At 40.8% G+C, this 17,975-nt stretch overlaps 1 protein-coding gene across 2 annotated transcripts; it reads right to left on the minus strand.

Annotated features, from left to right (window-relative positions):
* Positions 1–575: 575 nt before the first annotated feature.
* On the minus strand, positions 576–14,094 carry LOC311296098 (pregnancy-specific glycoprotein 22-like). 2 transcript variants are annotated; one of them, XM_084417741.1, is made up of 8 exons: positions 13,994–14,094; positions 13,326–13,509; positions 12,793–13,128; positions 11,924–12,265; positions 9,263–9,399; positions 1,982–2,076; positions 1,435–1,507; positions 576–1,325 (listed from the first exon to the last, which is right to left on the minus strand). In XM_084417741.1, the coding sequence occupies exons 2-8, from the start codon at positions 13,375–13,377 to the stop codon at positions 1,308–1,310; spliced, it is 1,053 nt and encodes a 350-aa protein (XP_084273867.1). In that variant the 5' UTR covers positions 13,378–13,509; positions 13,994–14,094; the 3' UTR covers positions 576–1,307. The 2 variants fall into 2 exon arrangements, with proteins under 2 accessions (XP_084273867.1, XP_084273868.1); XM_084417742.1 differs by lacking the exon at positions 13,326–13,509.
* Between the last annotated feature and the right edge of the window lie 3,881 nt (positions 14,095–17,975).

A 17,975-nucleotide genomic window follows, 5' to 3' on the forward strand; every position in this document is an offset into this window, starting at 1 on the left:
GGAGTTCGGCTGAATGGATTCTAAAACGGTAAAACTCAACTGTTTAACTCTGGGGGAGTTGTAAAATGAGCATATTTCCGAAAAAAGTGGAGTATCCCTTTAAACACCCGCAACATTAATGATAGCATTATGAATGAAGCTATAACATCATAAATGAAACATCATTTGACCACTAGAATGATTGAGTTATATATTCACACAGAATAAATCATGCCTGTAATGTGATATTTGCTTAGTCAAGTATCACTATTAGGTTTTTAATTGTGTTCATTACTTGTTATAGAAATGTATGCATTAATTGTGAAAAACCATAAAGCAAATGACAACGCTAATCATTTTCTTCAGATCAGTGCAATTATTGTTCCTACTATATAATCATAATATGTGGAATCTTCTTCTTTTTTTCAGTTTTTTCTGATACCACATGATCAGTTTTGCTGTAGTAACAAACACTATAATAATTGTTGGTGAAAGTTTAGGCTATCAGTGGTAAAATAATTTTTACTTAATGATTCAATGTTATTTTTTCTGATAACACACAAAAATATTTTAAAGACACACAGATTCCAGCCTTTATGAATGAATCATATGCTTTTATTTATCATTACATTCAAAGATTTTTCAATTTGAATTCGTTGCAGTAAAGAAAACTGGAGCTGAAGCTAAAGCTGAAGGCTAAACTGGACAAACAAGAGTATTAAAGTTAAATTCAATCATCTCAATAAAACAGTGACAATATTCTAACATAACATATTAGCAAAATACAATAACGCCATGAGTTTGAAACAATCAAACTCAACAATCACAGCTGAACACACTTCATTAATAAAACGGTAAGAGATATGTGATGGCAAATAACACGACAGGTCTTCATCTCCTCACATGCCAACAAATAAAATGAAAGAATGAATCAGAATCTCATGAAATGTCACAGATGTTTGTTCACAACTAATACTGACTAATTTTGCACATTTCAACAAAGCAGATAAAAATATATTTACTAAATGTATGAAGACTTACAAAAATGTAATAGCATTGTTTTATCAAGTATGTACACACATTTGTGTGTTAGTTTTGCTGTAACATTCCTCTATCAAGTATGTTTCAGGTTTAAGAGTAACAACGTTTAACACAGTCAGTGTCATATATGTGTCGAGTTACAGGCATTGAACAGAATAAATTAACTCAGCAAAGTGTTTCACCATCTTTAAAATAAATCAGTGATATTCCAAGCTTATTAAGGCAGGGTTTGGTTTCCAGAGCCGCTGCAGGACAAAAATCCATTCATAAAAATCCATGGCTATTCATTATTCAACCTGTGTTATCTGATGAAGGAGAATGACTAGGGTTAGTGTTCATGTTTAAAATAATCTTTTGCAACATAATGATACCAGACTTTTCCCGTTACAGCAACAATACAGATAAAACACTTACAGTCTCAGTAGTGAAGAAGACTTTCGTTGTGTATGAGGAGGAAGTCTTCTCAAAGTGTGTTTCGCAGTGGCAACTGTAAAAAAAAAAAAAAAAGGTATTAGAGGATGCAAACAGACGTGACAAAATAAATGAGATATCAAATCAGATTAGCATTATAGTGCAAATGTTAAGAAACAGAGATAATGTCTCACTGTTTCTGTCTGGATCACTGTAACAGCTTTAATAAACCTCTATGAGAAACATCAAGCACTCGCTGATCTACTGCTGGAAACTGTTGCTTTGTTTCTTACTTTATTGCTCAATATTATATTGATATTATACAATATTATATTACATATACTGTTTAATGCTAAATGCCTTAATTTATCATTTAAATCACAAAAAAAAAATAATGATATGAAATCAGTTATTGAAATCTGACTGGTATTGGCGCTGACCACTGAAATCCCGACACAATTACTCTGTGAGCGATGAGAGTTTAAGCTGATCTTCTCTCTATCATTTCCACTTTCAATGAAAGCTTCAAAATTATAAATGTTACAATTACATCATTTCCACTGTCTCTACAGTGTCTCTGTCTTTGGAGCTCAACAGGGCTTTCTCTGGGTCCTCTTTCCCATCTAGGTTATTAGCCTTTTCCTCCTGTTAGAAAACACAGATTCACAAAAGGTTAAAAGTAATGAGAAGTATTGTTAGAGAATTGGAATTGTTTTTTCCCTTGTTGTTTATACAGAGGTTTTATTTTATTAAATATTTAACACTGTCTTAACCCTCTGGGCTTCTTCGCCCGAAAACGGGCGAAAACTTGAACGTTTCGAATTGTTTAATTTTTTTGCTTCATCGGATGGGGGTGAAACTTGGTGACTTTTGTTTTATTACCTATATGAACACACAAAAAAATCAAGGAGTTGATTCTGATATGTTAAAGGGTTGTAAAAAAAAAAAGTCACACTTAGCTTCCTCCCGCCCGAAAACGGGCGACATAGGAAATGAATGGGAAATACGAAAAAATAGGAAAACTCAGAGAAACTTTTGGTGGTACAAGCTACAGATCAGCCACTGTGCTGAAAAAAAGTGTACAGCAATGAAGGGGTGACACTCTAAAACATCAAGAGTGCAAATAAGACCCCCCCCCCCCCCCCCCCCCCCCCCCCCCCCCCCCCCCCCCCCCCCACACACACCCACACACACAAACACACACACACACAGAGAGAAATGAACTGGTAAGACTGAAACAGCAAATTTTGCCCCAAACTATATAAAAATGATATAATCATAATAACTCCAAAACTATAGCAAGGAGAGTCAAAAGTTTTTTTTTATCGTTTGAAAGGACTCTTTTTAAATTTTTTGAAAATATAAATTACATTACATTTGGACATTGTCCTGCCAAGAAACAGCGGATAAAAGACAATATATATAGCCTATATATAATTTTTATTATGTTTTTGCATATCTTTCTTATTTGTCATGGAATAACTCAGGAAGGAAATAAGGTAGGAGGAAAAATTTTGGACAAAGGAATCAAAAGTTACAGCATTTGGAAAAGAGACAGCCTTTTTGTACAGTCTTTGACACCCCCTCATGGGCAATTTTTTTCTCCATGAAGAATATCTTGTCATAAAAGCAATAGATTATGTTAATTTTGGGCTCATTTTAATTGTAATAATATGCTGTAAAAAAATGAAGTGCCATTTTCAATTATCTGAGAATGTTTCATGAGCTGTATGATGTTTTTGACACATTGCAGTACATTATTTTATAGATTATGAAAAAAAAGAAATTCTATTTATCAGCAAATAACTCAGCAATACTTTAGAGTTTTTCAAAGTGGATACATTCACTGTAAAGTTCAGACTCTAAGCTTTCAAATGACATCAACTTTGTGTTAATCAAGGCAAGATTTTTTTTAAATATGGTAAAGAATATTTTCCCAGCTAGGTGGCACCTGCTGTCGGTACACTCGGTTTTAGAGGGATTACTCAGCACTCGTTAGGAGTTAATAAATATAATTAGATGCATTAAAAAGCTGAGATCCTAAGCTTTAAAATGATATATAATTTGTGTTGTTCCATTCAGTGGTTGCTTAGTAATACATTTTTTTTCTTTCCGAATGGGAATAAATCAAATAAATAAATAAAAAAGCTATAGGCCGCCTATAGGCGGTTATAGGACATGACACAAATTAATACATTTTGAAGCCACTAGATGGCGCTCTTCTCACTTGAATTTTTTTTTTTAGGCCTGCACTCTATTTTGATGTGAAATGTTGCATTTATTGAAAAATAAAATAAAATAAATAAGATAAATATATATATATATTAATTCTAATTGAAAAAATAGCTCATAAAAATTATATAATTAATGCAAAGTATCATAAAAAATTCTCAAAATTCTAAATAATAATCAGAAAACATTATAGAACAAAAATATATTTGATTGGTTATCCTGGGAAAAAGTAAGGTCAAATTTTAAGGCTTTGCCCGTTTTCGGGGGGGAGGAAGCTAAGTGTGACTATTTTACGAAGAAGCCCAGAGGGTTAAACTGCACTGTCATCTTCTATAGTACAGTAATAAAATAGTGAAGTATTATGATTTCAATAAGGCATCTGAAATTCTTAAACCGTTGTATTGCTGTTTTATAATAAGACACTTGCAGAAGTTGCATTGTTTCTCTATTAATTGTTATTTAGTTTATTAGGGAGTTATTTGTGTTTTTGATTGTTTTGACACTGCCTCACCTGTACACATCTGTTTCTGTAGTGTTATACTGTTAAAGGTTAAGGACAAAAAATATAACTAGGTAACAATTTATTTTACAGTGTCCTTGTTACATATGTTACATGTACTTACCATAGTAATAACAGTAAATTATGCATAATTACATGCAACCTTCCCCTGAGCCAAATCCTAATCTTACCCTAATCCGTACATGTAGTTGCTTAATATTACTCAGTACTTAAATATATAATTACACTGTAACAATGACACCTTAAAGTGTAACCAATAACTATTAACAATGAACATTTATGCACGATGCAGGATAATTAATAGAATTAGTCTTTAATTGTTATTTTCAAGGAACTAATTAAAGACTTTTTCAACAAGCCAAAGAGTGTTGATCCCAGAAAATTGCCATAGAATTGCTAGAGTGCCTTCTGTGTGAACGCAAACATGTCCCGGGATTGATCCCAGGATGGGGACCTAGTAACATTGCTGAGATCAGTCCTGGGACGTGCCCTATGTGAACAAAAGACAGGTCCAATGCCGTAATGATGACACATTGTAGTTGCAGTGATGTAGTTAACGTGCGACTCTTTGATGGGTTTTTAAATGAAGATCAATGTTCATGTTGCACATTAACATGATGTGTTCATAAAGGAACAAAGGAAGGATGAAAAATATGTACAAACATGGCACATCCTGGTGTCACGTGTCTTTATCGGATCTTTGTCGGATCTTTGTGTTTGAACGCACGCACAGATTCAAGAAAAACACAGGCAGTGTGAATGAACCAAAACCAAACCATCCAGGGACACATAATCAGTGTATTTTCCGGAATCTCTGTGTGAAAGAGGCTTGTGTAAAATATTGACGACACAAGACATTGAACTGAAAGAACGTACTCGGTTACTAACGTAACCTCGATTCTCTCTAGAAGAGGGAATGAGTACTGCATAAGTAGCTTACGCTAGGGGAAAACCTCTTTTCCACGAGATATTGAAGCCAAAAAATTATCCTATAATTTTAAATATTGCAAAACGCGTTGCAGCAGCATGCAGACATGGGCGAGACAGCTTGTGCGCCCATTGGCTGCTCTGCGGCAACTGCATCAGCCTACCGATCGAGGCCTATAGTGATGTCAGACCAATGAGGGCGCTTCGCGCCCACTGCGTCATGTCCCGCCGAAACGGGCGTGGCTTAGGCCTATAAAAGGAGGCTCGGGGCAGCTGATCCCTGGTTTTTTATCGCCGAAGCGAACCAGAGTGTGTTGCATGCACGGCAAGATACGCAGTACTCGTTCCCTCTTCTAGAGAGAACCGAGGTTACATTAGTAACCGAGTACGTTCTCTTACGAGAGGTCTCTCGTACTGCGTAAGTAGCTTACGCTAGGGGACCTAATGCAAAACGCCGTGCGTGCTGGGATCTAACACCAATAAACCTGAAGGCGAAGCCCAGGATCTACAGTGCATAATCACCAGGGGAACTCACAGAGAGTCCTGGAAAGAGGAGGGGGAACCACTCTATCCATATACAGCAGCGTTCATAGATGCAAGTGTTTATTGTAACATCACACAGACAGGGCGGGATCCGGCCTGAACTGATGTGGGAAGATGCGGGTCTTACGCAATTTTGCCCATAGCATATACAGTCGGCACTATTCACTATGCGGGTACCCGTTGAGCGCCCATACATGAAGGGACCACAGCTCCGGGTGAGAATGCCAAATCTAACCCCTGGCCTGAGAGAGGAGGTCCCTGGGGGCAGTGGGGCAGTGTCCGCTAGCTGCATCAGAACTGGGAACCACGGTTGGTTCTTCCAGAGCGGCGCTACAAGCAGCACTGAGCATCTCACTTCCCTGATCCGTTCTGTCACCTGAGGCAGGAGAGAGACGGGGGTAAAAGCATAGAGCGGGCAGCGCGGCCACGTTTGGGCCAGCGCGCTCTTGCTCTTGGAGAAAAATTCCGGGCAGTGAGCATTTTCGTGAGACGCGAACAGGTCCACTTTCGCTCTGCCGAATCTCTCCCACAACAGTTCGACTGTATGTGGGTGTAGAGACCATTCGCTCGCCGGAAGGTTGTTCCTGGACAGTCTGTCTGGCCCCAAATTCTGTAGCCCAGGCACGTGCACTGCTCTCAGCGAGCGCAGGTTGCACTGAGCCCATAACAGGAGGCGTTCCGCCAGCCTGTATACGTTTTGGGATCTGAGACCGCCCTGGCAATTTATGTAGGACACCACTGACATGTTGTCCGAGCGGACTAAGACGTGGTGGCCCTTTATTTGAGCACAAAACGGCTTTTGTGTGCAGGCAAGCGGGCAGCTGTTCCGGCTTGTACACTGCAGAATACACTGGAACAGTCACATTTCCTGGAACTGAACGAGCGACGCGCTTCGGTGAAAGTCCGGCCATGGTGGCACTCGAACACCGACGCTTTCCTAGGCGTGCTTCACCACAATTCTTGGCCGTGGCCCACGGGGAGCGGGGCGGCGGCTAGTCGAGCGAGAGCGAGGCCTCGAGCTGCGGTCCTGTCGGCGCTGCGATGAAGCGGCAGAGGGCGGAGGCTGTGGCTGTGAGCTCCGAGCAGGTGGTTTCGCACGGCCCGCTGCGGAACTGGAGCGCTTCGGGAGGAAGTGCTTAAAAGCCTGTGACGCTTTCTGCACCTTGGCGAATCTCTCTACGAAGTCGTTGACAGAGGTTCCGAAGAGGCCAGCAGAAGAAAGCGGGGCGTCGAGGAACACGGTGCGCTCAGACTCAGACATCTCCGAGAGCGTCAGCCATAGATGTCTCTCAGCCACGGTGATAGAAGCCATGTTCCGTCCTATGGCCTGTGCAGCGGACTTAGTAGCGCGGAGAGCGAGGTCCGAAGCGCTTCTTAAGTCTGCCACACAGATCGCATCTGGTCCCATCTCGTCCAGTTTTCGGAGGAGATCGGCCTGGAAAATCTGCAGAGTGGCCATCGTGTGCAGTGCTGACGCAGCCTGCCCAGCGGCGGAGAAAGCGCGACCGAGCAGTGTTGACGTCATGCGGCAGGCTTTAGAGGGCAGAGCCGGTTTTGCACGCCGTCCATCAGAGGGCGGGCAAAGGTGGGCTGCTATCGCCTCTTCGACCGTCGGAAGTGAATGGTATCCCCTGCTCTTAGCACTGTCAACAGTGGCGAATGTCGGAGAAACAGACGAGCGCATACGAGCTGAGAAAGGAGCGTTCCAAGCTTTGGCAACTTCTTCGTGTAACTCAGGAAGAAAGAGTGCCGGTTTGGACTCAGGCGAAGCACGCTCCCCAGGAAGGAAGAAACCATCCAGCCGGTTGTGAGAGGGAAGCTCAGGCGTAGACCACTCGAGGCCGAGGCTCGCCGCGGCCAGCGCGAGTACACACATCAGTTCCATCTCGATGCTAGCTCTCTTACTAGGTTTATGAGCAGAAGGCGCGAGATCCAGAGAGCTTGCCCAATCCTCGCTGCCCGAACTCATCTTCTCCAGACACGGCTTTCAAGTCAGCATCCTCGATAGAAGCGGCGGCGGACCGCGGCCGCTGTGCATCAGGAAGTGACTCGACTGAAACCGGCGAAGCAAGCGGGCGAACCGGCAAGCTTTGGCGGGCTGGAGAAGGTTCCAGGACCCGCTGAGCGCGGCGCTTTTTACGGCGCGGCAGCACAGCGGGAGGTGCAGGCTCGGAGAAAACTGCCAGACGAGTCCTCAGAGTCGCCATAGGCAGTAGCTCGCAGTGAGGGCAGCCACCGTCGGTGAGCGCGAGCGCTGCGTGATCTTCACCCAGGCAGGAAACGCAGATAACATGGCAGTCCCCGTCGCGGAGTGGGGCTCTGCACGAGCCGCAGGAAGGCATCTTGAGAAAGATGCAAGCTCTCTTAGAGTGTGTGTCGCGCCAGCGAACACACACACACACACACAGAACAGAGAGTAAAAGGATATAGGCGCCGGATAGCGCAGCGGGAGCGGCAGTAGAAGGTGGTGTGGCCAGCAGCTTCAGGTGATGGCTCGTCCCGCTGAAAGGCTTCTTCAGACGGCGCGGCTTCTCTCTCGGGATCCAACGATGCGTGAGCTTCGCTGAAGAGATGAAAAATCAGGGATCAGCTGCCCCGAGCCTCCTTTTATAGGCCTAAGCCACGCCCGTTTCGGCGGGACATGACGCAGTGGGCGCAAAGCGCCCTCATTGGTCTGACGTCACTATAGGCCTCGCTCGGTAGGCTGATGCAGTTGCCGCAGAGCAGCCAATGGGCGTGCGAGCTGTCTCGCCCATGTCTGCATGCTGCTGCAACGCGTTTTGCAATAATACAAAATTATAGGATAATTTTTTAGCTTCAATATCTAGTGGAAAAGAGGTTTTCCCCTAGCGTAAGCTACTTACGCAGTACGAGAGACCTCTCGTAAGAGAACTGAGGGCTGAAATACAGAGAGAGTAATAAACGTAAAACTGAACAGGTGCATCAATTAGGAGCTTTGGTAACTAAGGATACGCTCACACTGTCAGTCCAAATCCGATTATTTGTGTATCCGATTAGAATCTAATCTTAAATGATTGATGTCCACACTGTGTATCACAAATGTTCAGATCTGATTTGTGTCCTTGCAGCTCTTTCGTTTTCCGGAATATCTGCATTGGTTTATATGGCAATGACATTGCGTTGGTAGGCATACGCCTTACGCCAAAAACAACAACAAGCGCAACATGGAAGGGTTTGCAATAGAGATGTTGTCTTATTTAAATTTTACAACATGGAAATGTGTAGCCGTCCCGCTGGACTATGCTAAAACTAAAACTAGCTTTTCATGATGGGATTTTATTGCTCTGCACATTAGCTAATTCTGATCTGATTTCAATCGGATATGCACAACAATTTGATTTAGACTGACAGTCTGAACATAGCCTAATAAGCACAGAGAACACAGGCAAGCAGATAGGCAAACAAGAAACCAAAACCATGATAATAAAACAACAGAACAGAACATAACCTTTACAACCCTATACATTAAAAAATAATTTTAATTATTTAATAATATAAAAAATAATTATTCATATAACTGTTATTTTAAAGGATTGGTACACAGTAAATCTCATATATCTTGTTAAATCAGCTGTATGTAATACTTACATTCTCTTCTGCTTTCTTATTTTTGCAGTAATTGTTTCTCTTTTTCCACCACACCACACCAGCAGTTACAGCTACAGCCACCAGGATAACAGCAGCAGCACATATTCCTGCTATAGCAGTTATAGACAGACCTGAATCTGGAACAGATGAAGACAAACAGTCATCATTACGAGAGAGCAACTGATAATGCATCCAGTACTTAAAGGAGAACTCCGGTCAATTTTAACATTGAGCTCATTTTTTTGTAAATTTGGAGTGCTGTCAGTACAGAGAACAACGACAAAAATCAGTGTTGCCTACACTGTGTTATCCTCTTTTTAAAAGTTGCACCCTGTTGACTTCAATGGGGCAAGTTTTAAACCTGCTTATAGCCTCTTAACATCCTTGATATGTCATTACAAGTGCACAGCCATGTGAGTGATTCCTTCAGAGTGAACACGGGTGAATCTGACTGCAGTAGATGTGAAAGAAATATATAAAAAATTATGTTTATTCAGCCAGCGCTCATACCTGTATTTACATCCTGTTTTCGGTCCACAGTAGTCGACTGTCGAGTTCACGCGCGTGATCATAGGTACTAAACCTATGCGCGTGAACTCGACAATCGACTACTGTGGACTTCAACCAAAAACAGGATGTAAATACATCAGTGATAGTTGATCGCCCACACATGTAGGGCCCACAGCTCGGGGTATGGGTGCCAAATTGCACCTTGGGCCTGGGACAACAGGTCCTTCCTCAGCGGAATCGACCATGGAGCTATATTCCCCAGTTCCTTCAGTTCTGGGAACCAGACTTGATTCTCCCATAGCGGAGCTACCAGGAGTATCAAGCATTTTCTCTCCCTGACTCGCATGATTACCTGTGGTAAGAAGGCGACCAGAGGAAACGCATAGAGAGGGCGCCTGGGCCAGTTTAGGGCCAACGCATCTCTTTCTTTTTAAAAGAACATTGGGCAGTGAGCGTTGGTTTGCGACACGAACAGGTCTACCTCTGCTCTGCCGAAAATGTCCCAGATGTTTCGCACCGTCAGGGGGTGCAGGGACCACTCCCCTGGGGAGAGTTTTGCCCTGGATAGCATATCTGGGCCCACGTTCAAGACGCCCGGCACATGCGCTGCTCTCAGCAAGCATAGATTGTGCTGGCCCCAAATGAGGAGGCGTTTTGCTATTGCAAGAAGACTCCGGGACCTGAGGCCGCCATGGTTCTTATGTAGAACACCACCGACGTGTTGTCTGTTCTGATCAGAACGTGGTGGTTCCTCAATGTGGGGAGGAAGAACTGAAGGGCGTTTTCGACCCCTTACATCTCTAGACAGTTTATGTGTAGAAGCTTCTCCGTGTCTGACCACAAGCCCATTGAAGGTCTCCCTTCGTATAGGGCGCCCCAACCCGTGTTGGAAGCATCTGTCGAGATTACTTTGATTCGTGAAGCGATGCCCAGGTTCACGCCGGACAGGTACCAGCTGGCTTACATCCACGGTTTCAGAGCTGCTACGCACCTGATTCACCATGAGACAAAGCAGACCTCATGTCCATGCTTGCGCTGGCACCCGCCGTCTCAGCCACAGCTGAAAAGGGCGCATGTGCAGCAGACCCAGCTGCAGCACCGTCGAGGCTGAGGCCATGAGACCCATCATCCTCTGAAACACTCTGAGGGGGAGATTCTTCCCTACAATGAATGTCACTGCTAGGCGCTGGATCGCTGCTGCGCGTTCTCGTGTCAGGCGCGCCACCATAGAGCTGGAGTCCAACTCTATCCCCAGAAAAGATATTTCCTGGCTGGGGGATAGAATACTTTTGGCCCAGTTGATTCTGAGACCCAACTGTTCGAGATGGGTCAGCAGTAATGCTTTGTGTAGCACAAATTCCTCCTTTTACTGTGCTATAATTAGCCAGTCGTCCAGATAGTTCAGGACTCTCACGCCCCTTCGTCTGAGTCCATGCATTTCGTAAATGTACGAGGTGCTAAAGACAGGCCGAAGGGGAGAACAGTGCACTGATAAGCCTGGCCCTCAAAGGCAAATCTCAAGAACGGCCTGCTATTTGGATCTGAAAATAGCCATCCTTGAGATCCACTGATATAAACCAGTCCCCCGGTCGAATTCGAGCGAGGATTTGTCTGGTTGTGATCATTTTGAACGAGCGCGTCATCAGCACTTTGTTCAAGCATCTGAGATCTAGTATAGGCGGAGCCCGCCATCCTTCTTTGGTACTTTTAGGTGAGAGAACGTGTGTGTCTCAGCGGCGAACACACACGGAGCAGTGAAAGGATATGAGCGTCGGATAGCGCAGCAGGTATGGCAAGCGAAGGCGGCGAATATCCAGCCGGTGTCCTTGACCCGAGCTCATCCCGCTGAGATGCTGTTCCACGGCGTTGCTTCTCTCTCTGCCTGCTGCAGCAAAGGCGTTTGCTGCAGCACAAAGGAAAAAACCTTTGAAAAACAAAGGAGTTTTCCCATAGCGTAAGCTAAACTTACGAGAACTATCACTATGCATTTTTTCATGCTAACATTAGTCAACATGTTATTAAGTGAAAGCTTTTTCATTTTTGAACAGTCCACTACCCAACATTTATAGGGTTGATTTTGGAACTGTTGAATTGAACTGTTTTTTCAATTGCTCAAAGGAAATGCATTAAATAATTGAATTATACACTCACCATTGACAGTAAGATTGAATCTCTTCACTCTAGTGATGCTGAAGCTGCTGTTGTTGTTGTTGATCTGTAGTTTATAGAGTCCAGAGTCTGTGTTTGTGATGTTTCTGATGATCAGAGATCCAGTCTGATGATCCAGCTTCAGTCTGTCTCTGAATCTCCCATCTCTATGAACATTTGTACAGGTTTTATTTGGATCTCCAGTGATTTCAGCTATAGGAGTGTCATTAAAATGCCATGCCATAACATAATTTGTTTTTCTTATTTCACCAGGATATAAAGTAACAGATTCTCCCTCCATTACTGACTTTCTCTTCACTTCATCTCGTTCAGCAACAGAAACACCTGAAACACAGACCAACAGATCTTTTTGGGGGAAACAAATAAACTACAAAAGAACTACATATGAATGCGATTGCACAAGCCCCTTCTTAACTATTGATACAGGCACCATTTATGCCTGGTTTGTGCTTATAAACACAATTTAAATATTTGTATTCTCATTAAAACAGATAACAATCAGCAGATCAGAGATTGGTGTGATTAGACACTGTCACCTGAACTCAACTGCAGCTTCCTTAAAAAAAAAAAAAACTCTTAAAACTAATAGATTTCAAATGGAAATGATTTAGTTTTATATAAAAACAAACTATTTAATTATGTAGAGTGAGATAATTCTATAAACTGCCATTAAACAGCAAGTTTGTAAAGAGATAATTTGTATACTATGCAAATTAATAGACAGGTCAATAAAATAACTCTTAATTTCATTGTAAAAAATAAATAAATAAACATATTAACAATGTGATTTATGCACATATACTACAGTTTAGTTTATATATAAACTAAAATAATAAACATTAATGACTCACCATGAACAGTAACATTGAAGATCTTATCCCTGTTCCTGCTGCTGCTGATGATCAGTAGTTTATATTCTCCAGAATCTGTGTTTGTGGTGTTTGTGATGGTCAGAGATCCAGTCTGATGATCCAGCTTCAGTCTGTCTCTGAATCTCTCAGTATCTTCATTACACTGAACATCTGTACAGATAAAACTGAGATCTCCACTGATTTGAGCGATGCGAATGTCATTAAAATACCATTTAATATCTTCTTGTTGGTTTGTTTTAACATCAGTGTTTATAGTGACTGAATCTCCCTCCATCACTGACACTGACACTTTATCCGATCCAACACCGACAACACCTGCAGAAGAAACAGTAAAATAAGTCAAACAAAAACATATAAAAGTGTTGTGATTTCAACAATGCCCCCTTTCCCTATAGATATACATTTGTTCACTTATGCAATCAAGTATTTTCATATCTCATGACGAATATTGACCATAAATCGTTTTTTTATCGTTGACCAGGAAGAGAGATTGTAACAAATCAAAGTCTTACCATGGTCGAGAAAAAACAAAATCATTGAGAACAAATGAATGAAAAGCTTCATTTTCACCACTTTTCACGCTGAAAAATGACGGCAAATTCCGATCCATAAAGGGGAGTTGTTTAAAGTGAAAGTAGAAAGAACTTCCATAAAGGAGTGCGTGATGACGAGGAGGAGAAGGGGGTGTGTCGTTTTCTGTTTGTAAAACATCGTTAATTGTATTTAATTAGTACAAATTGCTTATTCGAAGGTGGATTTTATTATTTTAAAGAATAATAAAAGAGTAGGCATACTGTCAGATAAAGAGTTTTAAACACTACATTATTATTTTATTTTAATAAACAAAGAACAAAATCAAATCTGCAATAATCCCTTGAACTACTAAACATATCACAAGATTAAGGGTTAGGTTATAGTATTTTTAACTAACTGTACCTATTCAAAAAAATAAAAGTATACAATGTCCCCTTAGTTAGGATATGCACACGTATCGAGTGTAGCCTAAAGTAACCTACATGCAGCAACAACAAAAAAACCTTGTGGTAGCCTATTATGTTTTACCCTTGTATTAATTTATTAAGCAATGGCAGATGAACATAGCCTATGTTCATCTGCCATTGCTTAATAAATTAATACAAGGGTAAAACATAAGAAAAAAGTTTATCTTAAGATTGCGTACCTCCCCGTCTCTCTCTTGAAACCAACACGGAAGTGAGTTAAACTGCAATTCGTTGACTGTCCGCTTGAGGCTGATGTCAAAAGTGAGTCAAATCTGTATCTCCCCCATGTTAAAATGCCAAATTTTACAGCAGAAAAAAACGTGTTTACAGCCTGGTGTCTGTATGTGGCTTTGGTCTATACAGCTAATTTTGCCCTTCATGACAACTGTGAGGGGGGTGATTTTTTTTATAACTCATCTGTTTAGTTGATTAATATTTAAAGTTTTGCATAATTAAGGGTGTGGCCACTTGAGTGACAGGTGGATTGCTGCTGATGTCAATGCTAGCCGTTTGTCTGTTGTTACTAGCCGTCACTTCACCTCAGCAAGAGCTGCTGAACTTGCCATCTCTGCCGTGTTTGCTGATGTCAATGCTAGCCGTTTGTCTGTTGTTACTAGCCGTCACTTCACCTCAGCAAGAGCTGCTGAACTTGCCATCTCTGCCGTGTTTTGTGCTTTTTTCGGGATTATTTCATACAATTTAATACACCCATTAGTTACTTCACCCACGGCTAAGGATTCGGTTGTTGTCGTTGAGTATCGTTCGAGAGAACAAGCAGCGCTGTATTTCAGTTTTCCTCTGTGAACATGCACTAATGATGTCTGACAATTTCGTTGCTTTTTGGAGTTTTCAGATTTAAAAACGTCAATAAAGGCTCGTTCGTTCTGCTCTCACGGAACAGATAGATTATAATATGCTTATGTACCGTCAGATGAAATCATGCAGGCGTCGGAGCTTTCTCCGTTCATGCAATAAATGCACATCCTTGAATGAGCGGATTTTCTAGCGCATTTACTTGAACTTCATAGGCAATAACGTTGTATCTATGGTTTAACCCATTCAGACCCTGCGTCCATTACAATGGACATCACATGTCAACCCCCCTTTTTTTTACTTCTGGAGCATTTCACCTAGTTTAAAGCCTGCAGTCCATTAGATTGGACGCTTGTCATCCAATCAAATGGTAGTAAAGCTTTGCATGTAGTAATTATAGAAAAAAACACTACTTTGAAGAGAAGCATGTCAGCACTTCACTCCAAACACAGAAGCAAGCAACATTTTCTGTGGTTTTATTTACATTTTTTGTTATGTTTGTCAGTATTTCATAGTTTGTATGTAAAATAGAAAGATTGAACTTATTAATTAAAGTTAAAAATCGATTGTAGAATTTCACATTTTAAATCAGGATTTTTTCAAATGTGTCTGTCCATTAGAATGGACAGTGGGTTCAAAAGCCTGTTACTGAAATCACATTCCAGTAATTGAAGTCCAGTAATGCTGATTGAAATTTCTTATATAAAAATCTATATCACAGTACCGATACATTTTTTTTTTTTTTACTTTTTCATATGCAGAATATATAGTTCTTGAAGTGCTTGAACATATAGCTGATGGAAGTATCTCAGATGTTGACTTTATGTGGAGTGAATGAGGAAGATGGAGATGTAAGAAAAATATCCGTATTTAAAACTTTATAAAGTAAAATGACTAGCTTCCGGCCAAACGAAACATAGGATTTGACATAAATCGAAAGCGTAACTTGAAAATGAATTATTTTTTCTTACACGAACGCATCGCTTCGCTTCAATAGGCCTTTATTAACCCCCAAGAGCCATGGAGCACTTTTATCATGGATGGATGCACTTTTATGGACTTTCAAAACAGAAACAACCATTCACTGCCATTATAAAGCTTGGAAGCCAGGACATTTTTTAATATAACTACAATTGTATTCGTCTGAAAGAAGAACGATGTCATATACACCTAGAATGACTTGAGGGTGAGTAAATCATGGGCCAATTTAAATTTTTGGGTGAACTATCCCTTTATAGGTATAGTACACCCAAAAATTATATTTGTCATCACTTACTCATCCTCATGTTGTTCCAAATCTGTATGAGTTTCTTTATTCGGCTGAACACAAAAGAAGATATTTTGAAGAATGTTGGTAACTAGACAGTTGACAGTATAGCCATTGATTTCCATATTTTTTCCTACTATAGCCTATATTTCCAATAACTACATATTATATTATTGTGATATAATATTATCATTATTAGTAATTATTTTGAAAATTATAATAACATTTATCAGTAATTTCCCAATATAGATATTACAACACCGTATAATTAATTACAGCAAAAGCAGATCAAATTACGAAATACAGTACAAATACAGTAAAGTACTATTTGGTAGTTTACAGTACTGATCTTGTGTACTGTAAAGTGAATTACAGTACAGTTACTGGAAATCGAAATACATGCATCATGCATGGCAACCGTGCTGCCAGTAATGTACTGTAGAAATACAAGAAAATCGCTAACAGAGAAATTGTTTCAAGGATGCACACAGGAAATTACTCTAACGTGAATTCGTTGATTGATTCCTAGGTTTATTTTGTTATGAATAAACAAATGTGCGATCTATAAAGCAAAAACCTTACAATTAAAGTTGAAATGTTGTAATGTTCAAGTTTTTGATCTAAAAAAGAAAGATTCGCAAAGAAAATGACTCTAACATGACCATATTGATTGATTCTAAGATATTTAGTTTATTACAAACAATGTGCAATCTGTAAAACAAAAACCTCAAAATTAAAGTTGAAATGGTATACTGTTGAAAAGTTTTTGACCTTGAGAAAAAGCTTTAAGTATATACTAACAATTTTTATGTTTATTATTTAATTTTATGTTGGTACATTTTTGTGAAGTACACCTGTTTTGACGTGACGTCCATTGAAATGGACAAAAAAAATTACAATTAAAGCAAAACATTTTTTTAAAATTTTTTATTTGGTCTCATTTATAGAAGCCTCATGAGCTGGGAAAATGTACTTTTATATTTTTCAGAAACCTAAAACATAATTCAGGTCTGAACGGGTGGTTTAACCCATTTGAGAGGCGGCCAAAATCAGAATTTAAAATGGACTGAATAAGCTCTCTACGAACTTGACGAGCGATGCCGCGCTGACGGACCATAGACTATAAAAAAAGAGTGACTGACATGTAACGTTATGCACCTAAATCACTGTCACACACACTCTCTCAGAGTAATATTAAGAGTTCCTGCATTATACATTTTCAACTAGCAAAATAGTACAGAATCACGATACAGTCTCACATGTAGCATGTCTTTTAACTATTATTACTATTATAATATTTAGAAGGGCAAAAGCCAGGCTCCAGCTCCACTCACGCCCCGCCTCTGCCCATTTTCTGTAATCCGGGAGTGACGCAAGGCCAAGATGGCGACGGCCGGCTTCGCCCACTTTAGGCTTCAAAAATGCTCTTCAGAAACCTACGGGTGACGTCACGGACACTACGTCCATTTTTTTTACAGTCTATGGTTTGACCTAATGGCCTTTAACCAGACAGAGCTCAGAATACAGTCCTCTTTAATTATTTTTATCCCATTGGCACCTGCTGGTAGATGTCATAACTACACTCACTGCAATGAGCATCTCTAATCATGATGTCTGGGATAGAAATATGACTTCTCAAAAAAGTTGCATAATAAGGACGCTAAAGACTGCAGTCGCTAGCTCTTGTCGCTAGAGCGTCTCTTGAGATCAGGGGAGTGAGGTTTACACACTATTATTGGCCTACATCCGTTACACCCACCCCCCTAAACCTCGCCTCCACCCGGGTCGCGGCACTAAATGCAAACGGCCCTACCCGCTCCGAGCAGGACTCAAACCTGGGTCTCCGTCATGGGAGGCGGGCACGCTAACATGAAGGGGAGTGAGGTTTACACGCACAGCTCATACTGGCCTACACCCACTACATATTTATTTCAACTTTGTATTTTATACTTTCATATTGTGTATTGGATTTAAATGCAATGTTTTATTAAAAGACGACACAGAGGACTATACAAACCACAGATGTACTGCTTTTTTGTCATTTACTGCAAACAGCTAACAGTACCAGTCAGGAAAATGTT

The sequence above is a fragment of the Rutilus rutilus genome (genome assembly GCF_951802725.1).
Source record: "Rutilus rutilus genome assembly, chromosome: 8".
NCBI classification, from domain to species: Eukaryota; Metazoa; Chordata; class Actinopteri; order Cypriniformes; family Leuciscidae; genus Rutilus; species Rutilus rutilus.